The sequence below is a fragment of the Pholcus phalangioides genome, unplaced genomic scaffold (genome assembly GCF_987345545.1).
Source record: "Pholcus phalangioides strain wild (caught in Gottingen) unplaced genomic scaffold, Ppha-v1.0 ptg000015l_1, whole genome shotgun sequence".
Taxonomy (NCBI): Eukaryota; Metazoa; Arthropoda; class Arachnida; order Araneae; family Pholcidae; genus Pholcus; species Pholcus phalangioides.
In genome coordinates, this window is record NW_028301608.1 from 36558393 (window position 1) to 36583699 (window position 25307).

Sequence of the window (25307 nt, forward strand, 5' to 3'; positions counted from 1 at the left end):
TCTGGCTTTCAATAAAATTTACAAAGGCCGGCCTGCATAGATGAAAACAAGATGTGATTCATGAAAGTGAAGAGAAATACAAGGAACTTGAAAACTATGAATAAATTTATAACAAAGAGACAGTCATGCAGTTCAGTGTCTTGATTAGGCATTTTAAAAACAAAAGCTATTATTACAATAAACTTTGTAACACAACTCCAATAATAAAATAACATTTTTTGATTGTAGATTTTTTCCTATATATTTTTATGACTAATGCCGTTTTGAAAGCTTGCTGCTTCGTTTCTGATCTTTTGTTTGACATGATTTTGACTTATGAACAATTCGATTCAAGGATGATACTCAGAATAGATCCTGTTCGCAAGTACGGGAGTAGCTGTATATTTGTTTATGATTATTATTGATCTGGAAACCAATGAATTGAGGAGAGTAAAGAGGGAAGATTTTTTTCTCTAAAATATTAACAGTATAACAAAGTGCTAAAATTTTCAAAGAATTCAAAATGAAAAAGCATACAACAATTCAATATCTCTACCATACATCAGCAGATATAATTTTCTTTAAAAAAAAAAAAAAATGTGATCTACACGCTAAAGCTGAAGTATCACAGTTGATACCTTTGGCTAAATCTCACAATATATCAGCCTTGAAGACTGTATCTGTTTAAAAGAGTCTACAGCAGTCTGTCCCATGCTATTGACAGGATCATCTAAAGTTTAAATGCCCTTGTTTTTTTAACACTTTTCCTGTCAAAAAATTCTAACAACAGGTAATAAAGTGTATGTGAGTCTGTGATAGAAAAAGGTATTGCTGAATTTGCGCACAAGGTGCAAAAGCAAATCACTCCCATGTTTGCCCTTCATCAAATGCTTTGCATTCAAATTTTTTTAAATCTCTAAGATGGTTCTGACTTCACTGGTGATGGTGACGAGGCTCCTGTCTGTATACTTGCGTCTACAGCTTCACTGGTATGTACAGTTGGGAAATACCTCTCTGAAGACAAGAAATATTAAAAGGTTATAAAGACATTTTTTTATAGTAAAACTCCAATATATAAAGTATGCAGTAAGGAAACAAAGCACACAAATTAGATAAACTATATTTTGTTATACATATACAAGTTACAGTTCACATTACAATTACTATTTATAAGAAAAGATTAATATACACCCCTTCCCCCTTTATTTGACTCTTTTACAGCCGGTTTCTTTTCCTCACAGTAGACTCGTTAAAGTTTTCATTACTCTTTTTTCTATTATTTTTTTCTTTTCTCCTCCTTACCCTTCTATGTGACTTACACTTGTTTTTCAGGTTTCTGACTCTGACGACATCTTTCATTTTCTTCCTCACCCTTCACAAATCCAAAACATACCCATACTCCCTATCTGGACCGTCTTCAGCTGTCTTAGACTTAAAAGAATTGAACAGAAATAATAATTACCAATTATGTGAGGTGGGTCAGAATCAGAATTGGTACTCGGAATCAAGCCAGCCATGACATTATAGTCAATGTTGTCGTCCAAGGAGATGAACTGCCCACTCCAGCGAGGAATTGGAGTAGTTCTAGGAGTTGTGCGTGGAGTGGTGACTGGAGAAGTGAACATAGATAGGTTGGTTGGACTTATTACCCCACTCAGGGCACTCACTGGGCTGATGCTCGAGTATGAGAAAAGCTACAGAAAAATAATAAATAAAATTAAGAAATTTACTTCATTGTACAAACTTCCATATAAAAAAAACAAGCAAAATAAATAAACCACAAAACAGAATACTTAGACCAGATAGGTAGTATTTTTAGTTATTATATGCTCTTGCATTAGTACATTACAAGAGGTGCTATGCATATTATTTTAGGGAACTGTCTGATAACTGATTTAAACTCATTTTTAAATCTTTTCAAAGCCCGATTTATCTCCAGTTTGAGGGTCAGAAAATGATCATGATTGATATATATTTTTCACTAAAAAAACTATTTGAGAACATTTTTTTTACTTCCTTTTGACACAAAAAGACTAATAGAAACTGGCAAAGTGAATAAATAAAATAAATAAAGGTATAAAATTTTTGGGAACGACACAGCTTGAGTGGTACAAAACTTCTCAATGCCTGAGCTACACTTGAGCCCCAAAGCAGAATATATAAAAGTAGTGACATATGGCACAGAAAAATCGGTGCTGTTACAGTGCAATCTTAGAAAGAATTTTATGAAAAGAATTTTCCCATGTTTTCTAAGTTATTATGTGTATACAACCCTGCCAACCTTCAGAGGGTAAAACTTTGTAACTTTCTTACGAAAATCCTGCAATTTACTTAAAAATCCGACAAACATACATTTGCATAATAATTTTTTTATGGCCATAATAAGAGAACCAACATAAGAAGTAACGCATAAGGTAACCATATTTGCAGGACATTTCTGTATTTTTTGGCATCATTTGCTGTCTGACTATTCTAAAAAAATGCCCTTTTTTTCAGCAATGCTTTCTTTAATGATACTTAATACTTCAACTTTACTGCATACCAACTCCAGTGATATCGCCATACAGCAATTTCCTGCCATTGGAGTTGGGTGGGAAGGCACCATTTATCAGTGGTCGTCCCAGGTTTGGTAGATAAAGTACTTGTTTTCTATGTTCTCTTCCCAGTTGAAACCCGTGGACCCAGACAGAAACCTTAATGGTGGAAGATGAGTATCTTATCATTACTGCTACTAAACTACACATTCACCTCATCCATATTCCTCAGCAGAACTTTTAATGAATTGTTGGAATGTGTGTGTATGTGTTGTGCACCTGATATGAAATTTGTTCCTTGTGTAATGCTTGTTTTGTGCTGCCATCTGCCATCAATTTCTCTAACTGTGAGTGAAGTCTAATGATTGAAATAATTTTATCATTGTAGGCTTGTTGCTCTTTGTGGCAAGACTTTTTAATGGGGAGATTGGCTCACATTCATGCCTTGAAGTTTATTGCAGCATCTTACCACTGCACTACGTTTAAAAAGAAATATGATAAACATGTTGGGGTAAATCGAGAAGCTACTCATATTTAGAATAAGACAACCATAAATATTTTTTATGAGCATTGCATAATATTTTATCATGTATATATAGTTTTTAGTTTTTATAATTGAATTTTTAATTGGGTTACTGTATTTTAGAAATATATCACATCCATATTTGTTATAGCCATCTTTTTCTTAGTCACCTTGTTGGACATTTTGCCTGTTGTGGCCTTGTATTTGAATTTATAGAAGGACTCAATTTTTCAAATTAACAAAATAAGGAATTTTGTCTATCACCAGCAATGTTCCATATTTTCCGTAATTTTTGCTATGAAATATGGTCTGCATTGGAAGACCTATTGAATTATCTACCAGCTGTCTTACAATCAAACACATATAAAATAAAAATACTTTCAACTTTGAATGGGCTGCCATGTTTGTTCATGTTTACAAATTTTGATGGTTTTACCACGATTCATGCATGGTACCGTTCAGGTGATGTGATGTCGCAAGAGATTTCTAATGTAAATGGGGTGTCCACTTTCTAAAGAAAAGAAACAGTGGCATAGGATAACAGCTAACTCAATGTTTCTTTTCTTCGTTTTTCAAGTTTTTGTTTTTTCATGTTGATGTTTGAGGTATAAAAAAATTTTGAAATGCTAATTAAAAATATACTAAAAGTTTTCAACAGCAGCATTTTTATAACTAATATTACAGATTCATATTTCTAGTTATTCAAGTTATGCATAAGGTAATATGGCAGAACTTCAAGAATACATTCAAAGACTGTCCAACTTCAATGTTTAGGATTAAATCTAGTAATGTATCATTAAATATAAATATCACTGTTTTTCATTTAAATTTACCCTAAACTAAAAAAAAACACATAATCTCTTCCCCCCCCCCCATAGTTCATAAATATAATAATTTTTCTCTTCTATGTAATCACTAAAATGAATTAAATTATGATTTTGGATAGCAGAGCACATATGTTTTATGGATAAAAAGAAAATTTCTTACTGGTGCTTGCGGATGTATGTGGGCAAACGTATGCTCAGATCTAACTAGAGTAGCAAATGGGCTGCTCATCACAGATCTGCTCAGATGAGGTGGAGTATCTGGACTACTGCTTATGGGACCTATATTAATAACCATTATACAAAATGTGCATTATTACAAGCTCATATACATTTCATGTAATATTATAAAAGTTGTTTTATTCACAAGATGAATATTATCTTTGAGACTAAAAAAAAAAAAAAAGCTGGAAATTCCAGTGCTAATAACCCAAAGACAACTTAATTCTTTTATCACAAATTTTTTCACTTGTAAAAGATTTTCCACATCTTTTCATTACGACTAGTATCACCAAAAATGGGAATCCACATTCAATATTTTTCCACAATTCAATGCTAGAAATGGGCAATAAATTTTGGTACATTGAAAATACAATAACTCTTTGCTATACTGCATATAACAATGAAACCACCAATTTTGACATAAAGTAATACCTTAACTCTTACAAGAACTTTGACTTGCACAATTTTCTGTGAAAAATGCACATACTACATATTCAAGCATAATCATAGGATTATTGCTGAGATGATAGCGGTTACTAAGAAATAATCAAGTAAAAATTGCTCAATCGATCAGATATGCATAACGAAACTACACTGATTTTTGAGAGACTACAGTATAAGTTGGGAAAGCTGTTAAAGAGTTGGAAGCTGCCAAAATTTTAAACTGTCATCTGAACGAAGGCTTTCATGGCATCTGCCATTTCTGCAGACAGGAAGAAAGCTTCTGTTCAGGAATGCTCATGCTTTTTGTAAAAATATACTGTTCGATATGATAATCATTACTGAGTATGCACCTGGTCTGCAACACTACATTGGTCTCAACCTATGGGTAAAAGCAGTTTTCTTTCTTCCAAACACAAGCAGCCTATTTTTTTTGATTGACCATGGGTGTAATTAAAACTTCAAAGCAGACTAAACATGACATTAATTTGCACATATTTTAAGAAATAAAACGCTTTTTAAGGACTGTGACAAAGCAAATTGGATTTCATGAAGCCATCAGTACTGAAAATAACATATTTTAAATGTAATACATTATGCAAGAGTAACTGAAGCTTTATTCACAATATTACACATGTGTTTTTGAAAAATTTTAGCCCCAATTAACTAATATTCAGTGGCTGTTAGCAAAATTATACCCTGACTTACGTTAGTTCGACTTATATGGTTATTGTGGGAAATACTTATTGCACAACTTTGGGCATCACTGTATTTAATTTTAATTTCCACTGACTTTTTTTTAAAATATAAATTTAATAAGCAAAAATTTTAATAAAACAAAGTTTTATCTCTCACCATATATGATAATAACAAGACTACCAAACATACAATGACATAGAGAGAGATTTAACAATAGTACCAGATGATGCACTTGGCAAAGGAGAAATTGGTGGATCAACACCATCATCTGTTTCAGGAGTGGCACACCTGGGATCTTCTTCTTGGACTTCGTGAGACTTTGGTGATGAAGAAGGTGATGGTGGGGGTGAATTGGAAGATGAGGCACTGACTAAATATGGAGCAGAAAGAGATACATATAAAATTTGGAAAAAGTATTTATATATCATATTATCATATAGAAGATGAACCAAACTTCAAAAAAGAAAGAACTATCTTCAAAATGAAAACAGTTTCATTTTGTTTTAGTTAAAATTTTCATTTTTGGTCTCTGTGTCATGTTTGTATATCATTATCATGTTGGAAAGAGCAATAAGTAGCTGTGGCATTACACATGTATGAACCTATCCCATCTTAATTTGAAAATTAGCATTAAATGATATAAAAATAGTTTGGAGCACCAATTTGAAATAGTTTATTGGTCATATCAAAAAAAGCAAGAATATGGCTTGGGGATGTCTATGTGCTTGGGTTTCAGGAAGAAACTTCCAATTTTAACCAAATCTATCACTATATGATAGATGTCAGATCTGCCTTAAAATCTTCAGATCAGGAGTAACTCTGTTTATGAGTATTTCGCAAAGTAAGTGAAAGTTTTTAAATATAAATTTTTTGACTCACGTTACGAGCAATGTCGAACAAAAATAAAAAAAAAATTTGAAACAGATTTTGACTTGATAAACAATAATAAATATATTTTTTATCGGTTTTTCCAAACAGCCCAATTCAAGCTGATCACAAAAATCAAAAGAAAGAATAAATATTTTGCTAAAAAAGAATGAAAAAAAATACTAACAACAAAAGACCAGTTTCACAAACTGATGGCAAGCTAAAAAATTGAACTGTGGAATAATAATTATCATGTGAAAATTAATAATTAAGAAATGTAAATAAAATACATAAGCAGAGAAATAAAATATAAATTTATAAAAAAATATAAAATAATGTCCACGTGTATGTAAATATGAATCAATATTTTTTTACATATTTATCCAAGATTGCAAAAGGTAGGGGAGAATTAGTGCTATATTTTGTTAGAACTATTCCTATGCACTCTTTAAAACATTTTGTCTTGGGCCAATTGTCTGGGGTTCCCAACCTTGACAAAAACACTGGCATTGGCCTCTCATATTTCATATTTTTTACACATTTTTCTAAATATAAATTAATACACATACAACTGAATAAACTGAAAAATAAAAATACCTGCAGATTGTATTATAGCTACAGGTCTTGCAACAGGAGCAGGTGGAGGAGGTGGAAGCATTGTACTTGTGTAAAAATGAGTAATCTTTGTTGGACTTGTGCTGTCAGCTTCTGAGCTTGACTGAAATATTTCAAAATATACTTATATATGAATTAAACTAACAAAGGAGAATGAAAATATTGATTTGAAATTTGAACACAGCAGTTAGAATGAGATAAAAAAATAAATAAAAACAAAATCATCATTCACATTACCTGAGAACTAGCACTTGAATTATGAGCTTCTTGACAAACAAGATTCACAAAATCTGACAGTGTGTCTCCACTTTCCTGGTACTTTGCTGATGTAACTATATAGTAAGGACCTGATGTTGGCAATGTCATCACCAGAGAGGTTGTGGGAGGGTCCAAATCTTCAGCTTGAGTGAGACCTTCACTCGGAGATAAAATCTTATATTACTCTAGTTAAACAATATCATTGGTAAGGATACAAAAAAAATCTGTGTTAAATACTACTACTTAACAATACATGCAACTCGTACACATTCTGTTGCGGAATTTCGGAATTTCTAATGAATAACTCATTATACATTGGCATGGTACATGCCAGAATGTGTGATCTGAGTGTATGTGTGGTTCTAACATACTTATGTTGTTGTTGGAGTTGTGCCTGTTTCATGTTCTTGCTGATGCTACCATCGGTTTTGTGAAAATGGTAAATACTTGAATTTTCATGTTATGTAAGTATCATGTTGCAGGTCTGTTAGTTCTCTGCAGAGAGACTTTTTCTACATAAACTACTGAACAACTTGAACATGGAATACAAAATTTACATGAAGATAAAAATTCTATAGATAATGAATTTCATTCGTTCAAGTGATTTCATTTATTAAGTCATTTCATTGGACCATGACCATTTTATACCATAAAAGATTAACTATAGAAGAGCATTTAAAAAAAATTTTCATTCTGAACATAGATACATTCATGCAAATCCATAATTGGATTTATTCAGCTGGAGGTTGATGCATTAGCCATTTAGTTTAAAAACATCTATTTAGACCAGCAGTTCTCAACCTTCGGAAGCCTGCGGCTCGGTTTCATTCATTTTTACAAGTTTAGCCAAACACGACGGATGATGGTCATAAATCTGGACATTTGTTTTTGCAAGTGGAAGGCCTAGTCAAACACATGACTAACAGCGAATGAATAAAGAAATAGGAAACAACTTGTCAAACACACTTGACACAAGTCACTTGTGGCCCAGTATGAATGATGTTAAGGCCTGGCGGTTGAAAAACACTGATTTAGACAGTCAATTTTTTACAAACTAGATTTTGAATTTAATGGGTTTGTCTTACGATCTTGGATCCTCGGAGAGACTTCAGCCTCCGGAGATGAAGTATTGCCACCATTCCCTCCACTTCCGCCAACGACAGGAGGAGTACTTATGATGACCTCCACCTTAGGAGACAGAGGAGATGCTGCAACTGTGGGTTTGACAGGAGTAAAACTACTAGAAGACGATGAGGACTCGTTCTTTATAACTCCCACGTGACTAGCTGCCAACGGTTGCAGGGATCCGGATTGATGCACTGTTTATGGAAAAGAAATGGTATAGTATAAACCTTTGTATGTTAAAATGTTATACTGTATTATGCATTTTATATAATATCATACAAACAGTGAAACTCCCATATGTTGTCACCTCTATTCTGCAATCAGTTTTTGCTGAATGAACAGTAGGCTACATAGACTTAATGCTAAAACCTATCTCTATTCCTCGACCCCCCCCCATGCAAGCATTGGGGAAAGGTCAGCCTGTCTGTGGCCAGTTCTGACAAATAATAGAATGAGAGCTCAAAAAATTGCTCATTTGGATCAAAACAAGCAATATTTTTCTGATTTTTCATATAGAAAGTTTAAAATTAAAGTGATTTAATTCATTAAAGCAATGACAAAAATTAGAAATTCAAGAGCTCCTGTTGAAAAATAAATAGAAGCAGTCCATATCCAGAGAAACCTATTTCTGATAAGCATATGCAAGGAAAATTCCACTAAAAAGATAAAAACGAGATTGTAAAAGAAAAAAAAGAAAGTGAGGTTGCATTGTCTAATCTCTTGAAGATGGTCATAAGTTTGGACATGAATATGTAATTTTTTCGCATCTTGTTACTGTATGACATGATCTACCTGGTACTCAAAGTTGAAGCTGGATATGGATATCCATCGATATCTCTGGATTTTACTTGAACTACATAAATTTTGAAACATAGAACTTAATGTCTAAAAAGAATTATCAGTACCAGTGGCTCCCAAACTCTTTGTAGCATGATCCTCCTTCTGACAAGAAATTTATCGGCAACCCTATACATACAATGACCATATGTCCCAGAAAACATCAGATTTTTTTTATTAGCAAATGTGTCGTCCCAAAAGAACTTTTCAAGGAGTTGGTTTCTCAGTTTTGATTTGGTGATACTCACTTTTCACACAATATATATATATTTAATTATTTATATAATAAATATTATATAATTATTTTATGTAGTTAATGTTCCTTTTGCAAGTTGGAAGTGTAAGTGAGATATATGTTCTTTGATTTTGATATACTGGGTGATTCAGAAAGAATCATCCGATTCCAAATTGCTTCACTTGAAATCGACCATTAATAATATTTTTTATAAAACGTAGACATTTCTGCCTTTGCATTCACATACGACTTATCGCATTCTGTGCTTTTAATTTTAAAAAATATATAAGTTTGAAATTGGACGATTCCCTATGAGTCACCTCTATATAATTAATAACTTGATAAATTGATTTTCTTGTACAGGTATAATTTGATAAAATTTACATTTACCTTATAATACTTGGTGAGTAGATCAGCTGAGTAAAGACATTTTTTTAAACTGTGACACATTTTTATTTCCATTGCAAAAAATTGAAGTAAATTACGATCTTGGATGTTTTTATTTTGGAGAATCTCTTGCGAACACCCCTCCCCCCCCCCACTATTTAATGACACCACCCTCCCCGGGGTGTCGCGATCCACACTTTAGGAACCACTGATCTACACCACACTACTTTTTTTTCCAATATCCAAATCTGAAACATGAGATTAAGAAAATGCAGCAAAATACCCAGCTTACCATTCTGCATAGTCATATCTTGGATCTCTATGACTGTTTCAATTACAGGCTTGTGCTGCTGCTGCTTTAAAGGCCCATCATAAGCACTTTCACTGCCGGTGTCATCAAGGTCATCACTGGAAGAAGTTCTCTTTAGCCGTTTCATGCTAGGTTCAGAAGGACTAGAAGGGCTTTCATGAGGAGATGGTTGACTGTCTGTATCTGGTACAGTTCCCACGACACGTGGAACGCCTATCAGTTCATTTGGATTGTTCTCCGGTGCGTAACAGAAAGGTGACCACATCCTGATGACAGGAGCTTGTTTACCATTGGCTGCATCAATGATAATATCCTGCCGTTTCTGCACACCATTTGTTGCTTCAAGCATAGTTCCTGAAAAGTGAATAAAAAAAAAAACCTTGTGCAATATGAATAAATATGTAATTTTCATGCAAAACAGAATTATGGTAATATAATTAAAAATTTTAAATATTTGTTTTCATAAATAATTTACTACCCATTCTAGATTTTTTTTACTTTTGATATTTTAATCATATTGGCTGCCACATGTAAATGTAAGGAATAAAAAAGGGCGGGGTATGAAAATTAAAAATCACCTCTTGAAAGTTTATATAATTCTGCTGATGTGAACACTCCAGTAGTTATTACAGTGGCACCATCTGTAAAATAACAAGATGAAATATATATCTGATGCAAGAAATATGCATTTGCATAAGTTGTTTGACAAAATATAAATGTGTAAAATTATATATTATAAAAAGGTGACCTATATTACTACATCTACATTCATTTACAAGGCAGTTAATATTCAAGTTTTAATATTTTATTTTTTTTGTCATCTATCTTGCTGAGAGGTTGGTGCATCTTGCCTCTGAGTGGGTGGAGATCTTTTATTTTATTGCAGTTTCTGTTGTACCTTCATACCAAGATTCTGATAAGGATGAATTGCGTATCAAACGTCTCTAAATATTCTTCAGTACAATAGGTGAGTATCACACCAATCTAGGCTACCATGTCCATATAAAAATAGAAATTAGATAATTGAACAATTATTTTTACACATTGCCATAATGTATTTTATGACTTCTTTTTGCTCAAAATACTGTCGCATCCCTTTATAATGAACTCAGAGACCAGATAAATCACTTTGTTATAACAAAATGTTGTTATAAAGGAATTCCAGGTTTTTTGCATTGTTCCCATGTAAACTTATCTGGGGAATTAGAAAAGTGTTAGTTAAAATGGGATTTGACTGTATTCCTGTGTACTTCCTTTAATTTCAATATTTTTTTACTCAACACTGTACTACTTCTGTATTTTAAAATTGGGGCGCATTATGTCTGTGTGAAGTTTTTTTGTAAGATTTGTTTCTGAAACAAAATGTATATTTTATTTACTCATAAAACTATAAATTACCTCGTTCCTCTTCATTTTGCTGGCAAATATCATCTCTCATACCATTCAGAAAATCTAAGATATAGAATGTATAAATTTCTAATTTCCAAAATAATGTAATTTGTTTTTTTGCATTGCACATCACTGACAATCACAGTGATAATTCAAATAGAAAAAAATATCATAAGACTTCCAAAGCACAAAAAAATATAACTTGTAAAAATACATGTAAAGTTTCTTTAATACTGAATTTTTTGATCAAAAACTAAATTAAATGAAAACCTGGTATTAAGTTACCTTTATCTGAAATGGAAATATACAAGTTAGAAAAAATTTAAGATTTTATACCAAATCAAATGGCAATTTAAAATTCAAAATCACATTATTTCACAGTTCTAAACAAAGGTGTCACAAGTAAAAAAATTTTGAGAATCCCTCAGATGACAAAATTACTGCATAAATTTGTAGCAATAAAAACATTTAATAAAGGAGTTGTGCCCTGATACCTTATAAATTTTTCTGTTAATGGATATTTTTTTTGCATTATTTTTAGCCTCGGCTAATGAATTTGGTTAAAAAAACATGTTAGTTGATATAAATGCACACACTAACATAACACAGCCACATCGTGAACTGAATTTCAGTGTCAATCATCATCAGAATAACTCACTCTAGCCTGATTAATTTATATCTGCTTCAGAATCATTTTCCAAATCCACCTCTATTTCTCTTCCAGTAAGATTTTGAGCCATTTCATGTAAACTGAAAGATTAGACTAAGAGAAAATGCATTAAAAAATGCTGGGATGTGAATATTTTCAGTGAACATGGTAAACTGCTTGTCATAGGAGCAAACTAAACAGGTCTGGACATTTGAGGAGATTATCTTTTCTATTAGCATGTATGAGACAGAGAAATGAGCTGATCATATCACATTGGAGGATGCTTACAACCCTGACTGGATTGTGTAAAAAAAAATAATGTAAAATAAAAAGATCTTCAGTTTCTCTTCCTCTTGAAAATTTTCCTACATTCAATTGTAAAGCTGTTTATTTTAGTCTTGAGTCAGTTTTTATTTATTTTTTTTTACAGTGCTTCATAGTGTTTTACAAAACTTATTTTCAAATTTTAGGTAATACAAGGCAAGCTTGTTTTTATGAACCTGTATAAACATGAAAAGCCATCATTTCATGAGTAGAATCTACATATAAAAAAAAGAATATTCATCTCCATTAAAAAAGAATAATCATCTTTCTCAGAAAACATGGACAGAAGCCATTAAAGCAGGATATTTACGTTATGCTTTTAAAATGAACACCAGAAAATTTTAAATTATTTTCTTACTTTTGATGCCCTCTATATCATCTTTATAATGACAATTATAATAATTGTTTGCATTTAAAAGTCAAAGCAATAGAGAAGTTGTCTACACAAGGTTATCAAATTTTTCACAACATGCAATGAGTAAAAAAAAAAAAAGAGTAGTGTCTTGTCAAACATTTACATAAATTAATTCTAGTTGAATTTTCTCAGAACATTATTTTTCCTCTAGAACTTAACAAATACAAAAGTTGAAAATACTGTTTTGCATTATAGAATCATTACCAAAAAAAAACATTGATTTTCTTCATCTAATAAATATAGGAAGTGGGGGTTATGGAACAGTCAGGTTTCCTCTGGCTTCAGGTATGGCTGCCAAGTGGAACAGTGATAAACTACTTCAAAATGTCCCCATAATGATCAACATTCAGTGTCATTTGCTTGTCACTATCATAATGGCTGCTAGAGAAAATTTGTTTTACCTACATCCAAAAATTTAATCAGACAAGTTTTCAGAAGTGTTTATTAATTATTGGAAGAATGCTCAATAATTTGAAACAAAGCATAATGTGCAATTAAAAGTTCCATTTCATTATGCTATGCTCATTTTTAGCTAGCAATTTCTTCTAGTTAAATGGGATGCTATTTTTCTAAAGATGGTGTGTGTTGGATTATACAGAATACTATCATCTGAATTGGGCTAGAATATATTTTCAAGATGGAAATTTTTGGAATGTAGAATAGAAGAGGTCTGGCAACAATATGTGTCCCTTTGTCTGTGGGTCCCCCTTAACTGTTCTGGGTCAGAGAAAGAAGATTGCATCTGTGACTTCTGTACGTAGAATATGACACCATCACCACCAACTATAGAAATAAATTTTAATTTTTCATGTTATACTCATTAAATCTTGACCAATTTTAGTTAATTTTCTTCATTTTCAACCCCCTATTTCACCGGCCCCCCATATCACCGGCCAAATATTTTCTAGAAATACTTTTTTCCTTGGACATGATATTATTTTTAAACACCACACGTTGGTCAATGCAAAGAAAAGATTTCAAATTTTCTAAAAGTACAGATTTCAGGTTTCTATCATCTTTTAAATTGGAATAATAATAAAAAATAGAAAAAGTATTCCATAATATTGAACTTCCTATATAAATAACATAAGAATTAAAAAAAAATAATAATTTCACATAATTTTCATTTTAGTATGGCACTTACCTTGTGATAAGATGAAATTAGCCAAATATAGATCCAGTTCACGGACGGAGATGTTAATATGGTTTGGGTTCACGCACAGAGCGGGGTGGAGGCACTCTGGTGATTTCTCAAGACGTTCTCCATCTGTACTTTCAAGAGGAACAGCTTTAAACAAGATCACCATGACTAGATCGAGCCTCCAAACCTGAAAAGCATTAAAAAGAAGAAGGTGAGAGAAAAAGAGATAGATTTTTAATTTTTTAAGGCATATAAAATTATTCTGTTCCTGAAAAAAATTATTCACAAGACAGATCAGAAAGAAAAAAATGTTTCTACATATCAAAGGGAAAAATGAAGGCATTTACAGACATATTTTACTTTATACAGTGAAAGAACTACAAAGGCTATCCCAAATTGTTTGAACAGCAGATATCTCTGCAACCGTTGACTTTAAAAACACTTTCAATTACAAAAAGTTTTCAAATAATGTGCAGTTACTTTTAAAATCTCAAGGTTCGTTTGAGGGGGTCATTGCATAAAAAAATAAAGAAATTATTTAACTTTTTCTGCAGTAACAGTGCACTAAAAGTTCCATGTATTGAAATGTAGACCCTGATCTGAAGTCTTTTGCAAAAAAATTAATATTTTTAAAATGCAATATTTATCAAAATATTAAATAAATAAGATATAAAATCACATTATATTTCGGCAATTTATCAATGTGTTGGCAAGCTGTCATTGGCTCAAACGTTGCCATTTTTAGGCACTGTACATAACTAGAATCAGCTCAATCCTTCCATATATTTTTTTATTCACAATAAATAGAAATTACACTTTTTGACAATTACAGAAATTTTACTTTGAATTTAATTTACGGTTTGCAATTTGTGAACCCCACCCTCAATTATTCACAACATCTTCAATCATTCGAAGAAAATTGAAAATTTCCAAGTCAAATATCAGTTAAAATTGCTTTTAAAAATATGTAATGTTGTGTAACAGAGAATAAGACAACCATAAGTATTCTTTATGGGCATTGTATAATATTTTATCATGTGTGTATATATTGTTTATAATTTGTGTTAATTGCATTTTTAATTGGGTTGCTGTATTTTTGAAATATATGACATCCATATTTTTATGGGCATCTTTTTATCAGCCACCTCGTTGGGCATTTTGCCTGTTGTGGCGTTGTATTTGCATTTGTAAATGACTTACCAAAGACACATTTACACGCCACTAATTGGAAGTTTTAACACACAGGGTCTACATAAAAAGTAAATTTTGCTATTTTTTCATGTATAGAACCCCTTGGAAAATTTAAGATATTTTGAGTAAACTTCAAAACTTCTTGTAATTGAAAATATGTTTATAAAGAAAATGGTTGCAGAGATATCCGCTCTGCAAACAATTTGGTACAACTTGTATAAAGATATTCAAAAGACCACAGAAACATATAACTATTAAAGAAATATAGATATTATTAGCATATTAACACTATGAAAAGTACATCAGCAACCAAAGAGACCTGTTATATAGTCCATTATCATTATAGAGGATACATATCCCTATTTACAAAATTATTTACTGCATATAACATCATTAACAACAAAACTCACTTTATCTGCTTGACGCAGGCAATCAATTCGACGCATTTTGCCCTTCTGATCTGGATTGCTGAGCACACAGCTACACTCCTTCTTGCCAGTGATGCCCAGTACAAAACTTTCCCTACATTCTTGATTTATGTCCTTTCGTAACTTCCCAAGTAACCTGGAAGCCCATTTCTGTTTGACCTCAATAGACTCTGTCTGCGAGGCAAAGACAATAGAAAGAGTTAAATGCCAGTTAAAATAAATAAGTTACAGAAATGTTTTTATTTTTGTGCATGTGTGCTGCAAATTTTTTTTTTTTTTTTTGCTGAGCCATATTCACACATATTATTGAGAACTTTTTTAAGGATGTTGAATTCTAGTTAACGATTAGTAATGCTTGGAATAAAATTTCTATAAAAGTAAAAAAAAACCACATTAGACAAATTCAGTATATAACGGTTGGGTTTGAATTTTTGAATTCTATGATGTTTAATGTTTTTCAATCTTCTTGTTTGCTGCTAACATATTTTAATGAAATTTCCAAAAATGAAGTTTTAAACACACTTTATGACTGTGATGCTTTGTTTTCAAGTTGCTATCCCTACTGTAGCCCCACAATTTCTTTACTAAGGAAATTTTGAACTCATATGTTTCCTCATCAATATATAACGAACACAAAGGCCACAACAGACAAATTGCCCAATGAGATGGCTGAAAAAAAGATGCCCATAAAAAATATGAATGCCAAATAATAACTATATAATACAACAACCCAATATAAAAGCATATATCTCAAAAGTAATTAATAATATATAATACACTGCCCATAAAAAGATTATGGGTGTCTTATCTAAGTATGGATAGATTCTTGTTTTATGCCAATATGTTTTGTCGTATGTCTTTTTAAACGTGTCAGTCATTTTAGAATTCACGACCCTGCAACACCAAATCTGATGTTTTTCATCAGACAGGAAAAACATCTATGTTAGCTCCAACCCACTATGCAGGTTAAATTAGAATAATGACTTTTTACTACATAAACTTATCTCCATTCTGTCTCAACAAAATGCTTGAGTATCCTTGAGCTTAGGTGTAGAAAGATTAATAATGTTTTGCAGATATTTTCTGTATTTGATACTTTCGAAGCGGTTCAAAATATTTCTCCAACTCTTGCAACACAGATCCCATTTTCCCTTAACTTCATGGACCCATAGGGTGCTTGTGGCATTGTTTCATTTATAACTATGGATAATAAGACTTTCAAAATATACAAGCTTCTTTCATCTTGTAAAAAAAGTAAATTTAAATGAGGCATGATAAACTTTGCAGGCTCCCCTCAGAAAGGCATGGATGTCTATTGGGTATGTGAGCCCAGAGTATGAAAAAAATCATGATTTTTTTAAAATAAGATTTTTAAATTAATATTAACTGACTGCTTATTAATTAAAACAAATCTTGTTAATCATTAAGCACGCATATTTTCATATCACCTAACTGCTTTTTTCTCGTAATCGCTCAAATTTAATTAAGCATTAATGAATAAACTACAAACAAACTACAAGCAAAAAATATGAACACCAAAACTCTATCATGTATATGTAACATGAAAGATCATTGAACCGAAATTAACTTCATGCATTAGCATTTTTTTTTGTAGAGAAAAGTACTTATATTCATGAGGGCCCCTCGTTGAAGTGGATGAGTGGTGGCAACTCAGTATCATACAACTGGTGATTCAATCTATGTACAACCAAAGGGCCATTCAGCATCAACTAAATAAAACAAATTCTATTGGCAAGATTGTTTCTTGCACAATAAATGGATGTGTTTCCGACTAACATGATGTTGCTTAATAGTTTACACATTTTTATTCTTTCACAGGTTTAATGAGTTTTGTTAAAAAAATGAACAAACTCAAAATTTTAATACGAAAAATAAAGTCAAAAGCCCAAAGCTCAATGATATCTATGTTGTTACATCATCCATTAGCTATTATTTTGAATTAGCAATTAGGACAAGGCTTTATACAGAAAACTGTTTACATTCCTCTGTTTTTAATAATGGGAACCCTAGTGCCGCAATGCACTGCACTGCATATAGTGCAGTTTACCTCCCTATATTTTTCTGCAATATTTTTCATGCATAAAATCTAGAAATAGAGCAGTTTTCTTTCTGCACTGTATCTAGGGATTAAGTTCAAGTCTATATTTACTCCCAAAAAAGATCTTCTATAATTCTTTTAATCTCAAACTTTATCACACATCAGTAACATGCGAACCATACCAGGCTACATTTACTTCAATATCATTGAATTTATGTAAAGAAAAAACGAAATTTAAATCAATGATTTAAAAAAAATCAAGTGATTTAAATCAGCGTACCCTGTGTGAGACACAATCTAAGAATCACTGTTTTTGAAGAAAAGCAAATAATTGATGGATGTGTGATTGCTAGATATTTTTGTGCCTGAACAACAGATTTGAGAAAAAGGACTTGAGTTTAGTTTGAATTTTCTATATCAAAAACATTTTCAATGTGTCTCGAATCCTGTCCAGTAACTTTTATATAAATGAGAAGTTACACTACCATAGAATCAAAGATTAAAACTATTTTCAATGTACCTGGAGCTCTTCTCTGGTGACCCTTTCCTCTTCCAGTGTCATACGCTTTTCATGCTTCTTAAAAAATTTCCTTTTCACAGCTTGCAAATTGAACCATGTGTAAGAAAAGGATCGAACATGAGGCAGTAGGGCCTCAATAAATGGATGAAATTCATCCTGAAATAAAATACTAGTTATATATATGTATACTTATATACAACCAAAAGCAGATTTACAGTTAGGCTGCCCATGGGCTATACAAATTTTGCCATCCATTTCCTATTTGTCTAATTTTCTTCACTAATTGTTCCTCAAATTTGCCTCCTCACTCCGAACTCTTGTTGCCCTGGGCTATAGCCCATTTAGTACCTCTGTATGTGTGTGTGTGTAACCGGGGTAACCTTTAATTTTTTCAAGAATGAATTTGAATAATCTTCAAGAAAACTATAAATATATGGTTTTATATGGAGAATTTTTATTATGTAATCTCTTTAAATCTAAATGTAGTTCCAAACATGAAATAATGGCAAATTAAAAATCAGAAATTGAAAATTAACAGGATGAACCATTTACACTCCTCAACTGGACCCCTTATGACGATACTGCACTAGACTTATGCAGAGTTTAGACATGCGAACAGCAGTACCCAAAATTAATGTACAAGCTTATCAGCAGAAGTTATTCGCTCAATGTGAATATTTGATAAAAGACGTAGAGCTCACTTCAACCTGGCTTCTATTACAGAAAGCATAATAAAGAGGATGAATGCATACAAATAAATTTTTACAAATCGCTTCCACAAGTTTTTTCTATTTAGTCTAGTATATTAGATGACCATTTCAAGCAATCCATGTTCACTACAGAGGGCAGTTGCCAAATTGAGATATTCAAGGACATTTCTGCACCTCGGACAATGTCTGCAGGACACCAAGGCAGACACTTCAAAACAGGATGATGGTAAGCTTAGTTAGCTCATATATGATACACTAAAAAATTCAAGACAAATCTACAAGCCTACTGTATTCTCCTCCATTTAGTGGGCATACACAGGGTCAATCTATGGGGTGGGGGGGGGGGAGTACAAACAGTTTGGGGGGGGGCATAAGTGATTTTGTTTTTACAGAGAAATTTTGAGTTAAACCTTCAAAAGCATTTGAATTAACAGAAATTGATTAAAATAGCATATAAAGGGTATTTTTTTCTATTTTTTATGAAAATATTTGAAATTTTTTTAATTTTTGGTTGACTTGGGAGGAGCAACAATGTGCCCCTTCCCCCACATACATCTCTGTAGATGCAGCTTATTAGAATCACATGGATAATGTTATCATTTTCTCTAAGTACGGAATGGACCTATATCATAACATGGGAGAACATTAGTTTACAGTTATCAGGATGTTGGTTTATGTTATCAATTTTTTTTCATTGAAAGTTTTCTCCTATTGCATATTTTGAAGCTAATGTTGAATCACTCATTTTTTTTGCCTATACGTTATCATTATCAATCTTCTAGAATATGTAGGAGGTTACAAGACTCTATTGATCTAAATTCCTGTACTTAATTCACAATGTCCTAATTGGGTCTTAACAGCCACTATGATTCATGTACATCAGGACCGTCATTTCAACTTTTCCGGGGGTGGGGGCAAAGAACATATACTCAGTGCAAGTATATATCTATAGCCTATATGCCATTTCAAGTGTATTTTCTAAAGCCAGGGGGAAGAGGGCCCTGACTCCCCAAATGATGGGCCTGGTACATATGGAGCTGTTTTTTAAATTTCTTTCCTATACAGAAAGTATGTGTAAGGTAAAAAAAGTATCTTCCTTCAGTACATGGAGAGTTTCTTTCAATTGATCACATACACAGTTCCTTGGCCCAAAAAGTTTCACAAGGAAATCTATAGAACGTACCGTACATTACAAAACGCATCTAATTCGTAATACATATTACAGTTCCATTCGAACTCTGCAAAATTTCCGAATAAAAATAAAATTAGTTTTATGAGAGAAAAAAATACTGTTTTGAGCAATTGAAAAAAGTGCACGATTTAACATTTTGAAACCTGTCATGTTGAAAGGAAAAACAGAGTTGTCCTTTTTGACCAAATGGGACATATGGTCATCCCCCAAAGCAGAATGTTCCACAACGAGCCTTAAGCTGACTGGAATGTTTTGGGGTAAAAGTTCCCAAATAATAATGTTTCTACACTTTTCTTAAAATTCTTCCAGATTGTCTGCGACGTATGTCACAGTTTCTGGCATATTCTGCTTTGGGGTGGTCATCGTATTTACAACCAGGATTTTTTTTTGATATAGTTACCAATCAGGATAACCCTGGTAGCAGAACAATCAAATTAAACAGTGTGCAGGGTATTAGCTACATAATTTTCAAAATAGGCATGTATATTTTTAAAAATGTGCATCACATAATATTATGCAAAACAGCAATCAAGTATCATTCAATGATTCAATCAATCATTTTTTTCTATTGATCAAATTCATAAATATATATAAAGTTGCGCTTACTAAAGGCATAAAGCTAGTGATGTGAAGTAAACAAAAGGACAAGAGAAAATCGTCTGTTTAATAAATGCTTCAGAAACCTAAAAAAAGAAAAGTTAAAATGAATATCATCACAGATAACATTTATTATCGCAATTTGTCATTGTAACGTCTATAGAAATGGTTCTAGAAAATGACAGTGGTGTGATAAAAATGATCAAGTGCCAAGAATGTAGCTTGCGCACACTGTTCGTTTTACTTGTTAAGCTTGTGAGTATATGACAAGCAACATCATACCAGACTAGTTCATACTTTGTTAATCCTTACAGTGGCAATCCTGGGATATCTCGTCAAACTTGATCTACTTTATTTCAGTCACCTTGAAATATCTCGGGTTCTTAACATGCTTTTATTTCCAATGTGGCAGTTATAACAGGGATTAGGAAAATTTTAAAAACTGCTTGAAGGGTTATGTCATGTATACATATGTTGGCCTTGAGTGGTTTACTGAAATTTTCATCAACTTGTACGGCTGCAACAAAATATTTCATTGGATGCTGCGATCCCAACTGGTTTGCGCATAGGATAAAAAAAGATCAAAAGCCATTTGTATTAATTAATTACCTCACGGCCAAAGGGAGCAAGTAGAGGCACCTTTGGAGCCCCAAAGCAGAATGTTTCGCATTGGATAGTAGCTCTGATCCTTGCGATTCAAGTCCGTCACTATTGCCACATGACTGTGCATTAGCTGCAGGACTGGAGTGTCTTATATCCCACAACCTTTGACCATTCAAACAGGGCTATTGAGATGTCCCCAATGTATGTGGCCCCTAAGCAATGCCCTAGTAGGTCCATTGTTTTGCAACGAGCCCTCAGCTGACTTAAAATGTTCTGCTGTAAAACTTCGCATATACATAATAGTGTTTTTCTACACTTTTCTTAAAATTCTTCCAGATTGTTCTGCAACAGCACTGGCTATTCTGTGACGTATGTCGCACATTTTGGCATATTCTGCTTTGGGGCTTTCGAGATTGATAAAGTACTGCACTCAAACTAAAATTTGGTAAAATACACATGCATATATTAGCAACACAGGATATTACGCCCCTGCAGTTCAAAAGCGAATTAAGATTGACTGAGGCCTCTGGCACAGAAGAAAACATTGGGCCCCCTTAAATTAGGAAAAAAGTGTGAAGTTGGATTTTTCATGGCCCTTCAGAAGTCGGGGAAAAAGGTACACTTGCGTTAAATTTGCCTCTGTTGCAGTACCTACTATCTACCATCTTAACAGCATTATAGGTCCTCAGGAGAAGTAATATACCTGGATAAAAATACCAGCCCACCAATTCACATCCTTTCAAAATTTTCACCAACACATTATCATGGAGCTCCTTCAGCAATGAACGGGTAGGCCCATGTGTTAAGACAACCTGCATGCCTGAATTGATCTGATTATCCCTCCCCTGATGAATGTAAAGAGTAATCATATTGATTTCACTTACAGTCAAACTTGGTTATAACAACATTGAAGATTCCACGAACTTTTGTTGTTATGATAAGGTGTTGTTACAACCAAGATTGTTATTTCCAAGACATTTTTGGTGAAAAATGTAACCAGATGCAAACAAATACAGTGTAAAAAGCTGTTATTCCATTATGATTAGGATGACCATATTTGATGGGGAAAAAATGGTATACCAAGGTCAGAAATACAAGATATCACTAATTCCCACCAAAAAATATAACCAACTGTCAGAGAAACATTAAATATGGTTAACCCTAGGTGAGAAATATGATACTAGAAAATATACAATGATTACAAGAGTAATCATTGGGAATAATTAACATGGCAAATAAGTTCACCAGAGCATCAAACTAGATACTTTGTCAGTCAGGGCAAGCATGTGTTTTGGTGCCCTTGGAAAATTTAGAAGGAGCAGTTAAAGAGTGAATATAATCCCCCTAGTCCAGCGGCCCTGGCAATAGACCCGCCTGCTCCCTCCTAGATGTAGCTCTGATCCTTGCGATGCAAGTCTGTCACTATTGCCACATGACTATGCATTAGCTGCAGGACTGGAGTGTCTTATATCCCACAACCTTTGACCATTAAAATAGGGCTATTGAGATGTCCCCAATGTATGTGGCCCCTAAGCAATGCCCTAGTAGGTCCATTGGTTAAGGGCCCTACATCCTAAATCCCTGAACTGATCCAATCATCCCTAATCTCTTTCCTAAATTTACAGAATTTTCATATTTCTTCCAATCATTCTGATAGATAATTTTTAAAATCCTGATAGTAATTCATTCACAAAAGATAATTTTTTCTCAATCACATGAACGGTATTAAATCTTTAAATGGTCATTATATATAACAAACAGTGGACATCACAAATTGAATACAGTGAAACACATATAACATCGATATGAACATAAATCCTTCTACAACAATATTATTTTCGAATCATGTTTGGAAATTTCTATACTTCAATGTTAAACTGCTGCCTCTCAATATAATGATAATCCTTCTGCAACATTTTTTCTTGGTCCGCAAAATTTCACTGTAAATCAAACAATTAAAAACTTCTTCTTTGAGTAGATCAACCACTATGTTAAAAAATTTCAGAAACTTATTTTATTATGGAAGAATGAGTACAGATAGAACCTGTTTATCAGGTGTTTCCTCCGAGGTAACTACCCTGTGCAATAATGCATTTTTGCCATCATTCATACACAGATGCAAGTATTTTTCGTCACATCTCCCAGTGCCTTCATCACTGCACTTTTTTCAAAACCTGAGAATAGTTGCCTTTTAAGTAAATTTTATATCCAAGGAAAAAGTCACATGGGGCAAGATCAGGGGATGAATAAGCTGCTCGCTGCTCCTCATAACCAAAGCATGGCCCGCCGCTCTTTCTCCATGAAGAAATACAAGCAGGTGGTCAAAGAAGACCCTGAGTGTACTGGAGAATGTGTGCTGTGTATTGTGACCCTAACATAAAATTTGTTCCTGTGTAATGCTTTTGTGCTGCCATCTGATATCAGTTTTTCTAACGATGAGTGAAGTGTAATGAGCGAATATTTGTACTACTGTAAGCATGTTGCTCTCTGTGATGAGTCTTTTAATGGGAAAATTGACTCGCATTTGTATCTGGAAGTTGGGAATTGCAGAACAATCAACTTTGGCAAACCACCATGGTGGGATTCGAACCTGGGTCCTCGCAAAGCGAGTCGGTCACTATGACAATGCAAACACCACTGGGGCAGAGGGAATAAGCTGGTCGTGAAAGCTGACAAGTAATTTGACACCAAAAGGGACTTGTGAGCTGGAACATTATTGTGATGTAGCGCCCATGATTTGGCCTTCCAAAGATCTGGTTGCTTGCGGGTCACCGAAAATCATATGTGCACATTTAAGGACACACGAGTCCCTCCTGGTGTTAGATTGCCAGTCAACACATTGCATTCTGATACCTTCACAAGCAGCTTATTCCCCCTGATCTTAACCCCCATGTGACTTTTCCCTCGGTTAAACAATTTGCTTACAAGGCAACGATTCCCTGGTTTGGAAGATGTACAGCGAGCAGCCACAGAAGCACTAGAGGGTGCGAGGGGAAAAAAGACTTGCGATACACATTTACATCTTCGTATAAGCAATGGCAAAAATGCATAATTGCACAGGGTTAGTTACTTCAAAGGAAACATCAGATAAACAGCCTCTATTTCTATTCCTTCTTCCCTAACGAAATAAGTCTCGGAACTTTTTTGAATGTTGTAGCAACATCGTTGATAGATCCTTCTACAACGATACTTTTTAGGTCGCGTTTGGAAATTTCTAAACTCTAATGTTTTACTCATGCCTCTCGATACATAAAGATAATCCCTCTACAGCGATATTTTCTCTTGGTCCACAAAGTATTGTTTTATCAAAATTTCACTGCGTCTCGAACAAATGAAAACCACCTTTGAGAAGATCTATGGTTACGGTATACCAAGATTTTTGTATACAATATTACCAAAGTTTTTATTTAATTGCCCTTGAATGCATTGGATCAAACTCATTCGCCACCAACATTAATGACCTCGATATCACTCTTAATTCGTTGAAATTGCACCGTGATTGAGTTTCCAACGCTCCGAAGAGGCTTAATTACAGTATAAATATCATCATCATCCCCACAAATCACCTCCTACCATTACCGATGTGATTACCAGTCCATCATCCATCGCCGTCAATTTCCTATAGATGGAGCTAAAAAAATTAGTGCGTAATAACACCGCGGGAAGCATGGGCTGTTGTGGAATGATAATAATGAGCACTCACTTCGGCATATCACAGGAAAACTCATTTAATTTCGCCGTAAACACACGACTGGAGGATCAGACGATGTTTAGATCCGATTACCCCACCGTTACTAACGCTTCGCACGCATGCGCATATCTGTTGCTGTTTGTTGACATGAAATAAATAAACAGACAATTCATCTTCAGTCGGTTGACCATATTTGAAAAAAAAACGGGACGATTCATTTGCATACATCTACTTTAAATAATAAATTTATGGTTAGAAAATTTTCAATGTGCTCTTTATTAGCATTTTTGACAAAATAAGCATTTTCAGTAAGCCCAATGCAATGAAAAAATAATAATCTGTCCCAAGAAAGACAGTTCATATGGTCACTACAATTTTCAGAATTCTATGACCATATAACCCTTGTTTTCCGTAATTTTTTTCAAATACAAATACAACGCCACAACAGGCAAATTTGCCCAACGAGGTGGCTGACTTAAGAACATCATGGATCCCCGAGCCATTTTTTTGGAGGCCCTACCTACTACTGCTACACCACACAT

General features: G+C 33.3%; 1 protein-coding gene across 1 annotated transcript; it reads right to left on the reverse strand.

Annotated features, from left to right (window-relative positions):
* Positions 1-566: 566 nt before the first annotated feature.
* On the reverse strand, positions 567-24880 carry LOC149075938 (uncharacterized). Its single transcript, XM_089243454.1, has 15 exons — positions 24778-24880; positions 20481-20557; positions 17973-18128; positions 15376-15567; positions 13778-13961; positions 11255-11308; positions 10435-10497; positions 9839-10210; positions 8048-8281; positions 6942-7117; positions 6687-6807; positions 5443-5592; positions 4024-4142; positions 1442-1673; positions 567-993 (listed from the first exon to the last, which is right to left on the reverse strand). The coding sequence occupies exons 2-15, from the start codon at positions 20487-20489 to the stop codon at positions 896-898; spliced, it is 2160 nt and encodes a 719-aa protein (XP_089099580.1). The 5' UTR covers positions 20490-20557; positions 24778-24880; the 3' UTR covers positions 567-895.
* Positions 24881-25307: the final 427 nt, after the last annotated feature.

What these genes read in the sequence shown, in the direction of transcription:
- LOC149075938 (XM_089243454.1), bottom strand. An exon ending in GCAAAATGAAGAGGAACGAG is followed by an intron (nt 10,498 to 11,254) that starts GTAATTTATAGT and finishes GTTATTTTACAG; the next exon opens with ATGGTGCCACTGTAATAACT. An exon ending in AGCTATAATACAATCTGCAG is followed by an intron (nt 5,593 to 6,686) that starts GTATTTTTATTT and finishes CTCCATATTTAG; the next exon opens with TCAGTGCCTCATCTTCCAAT.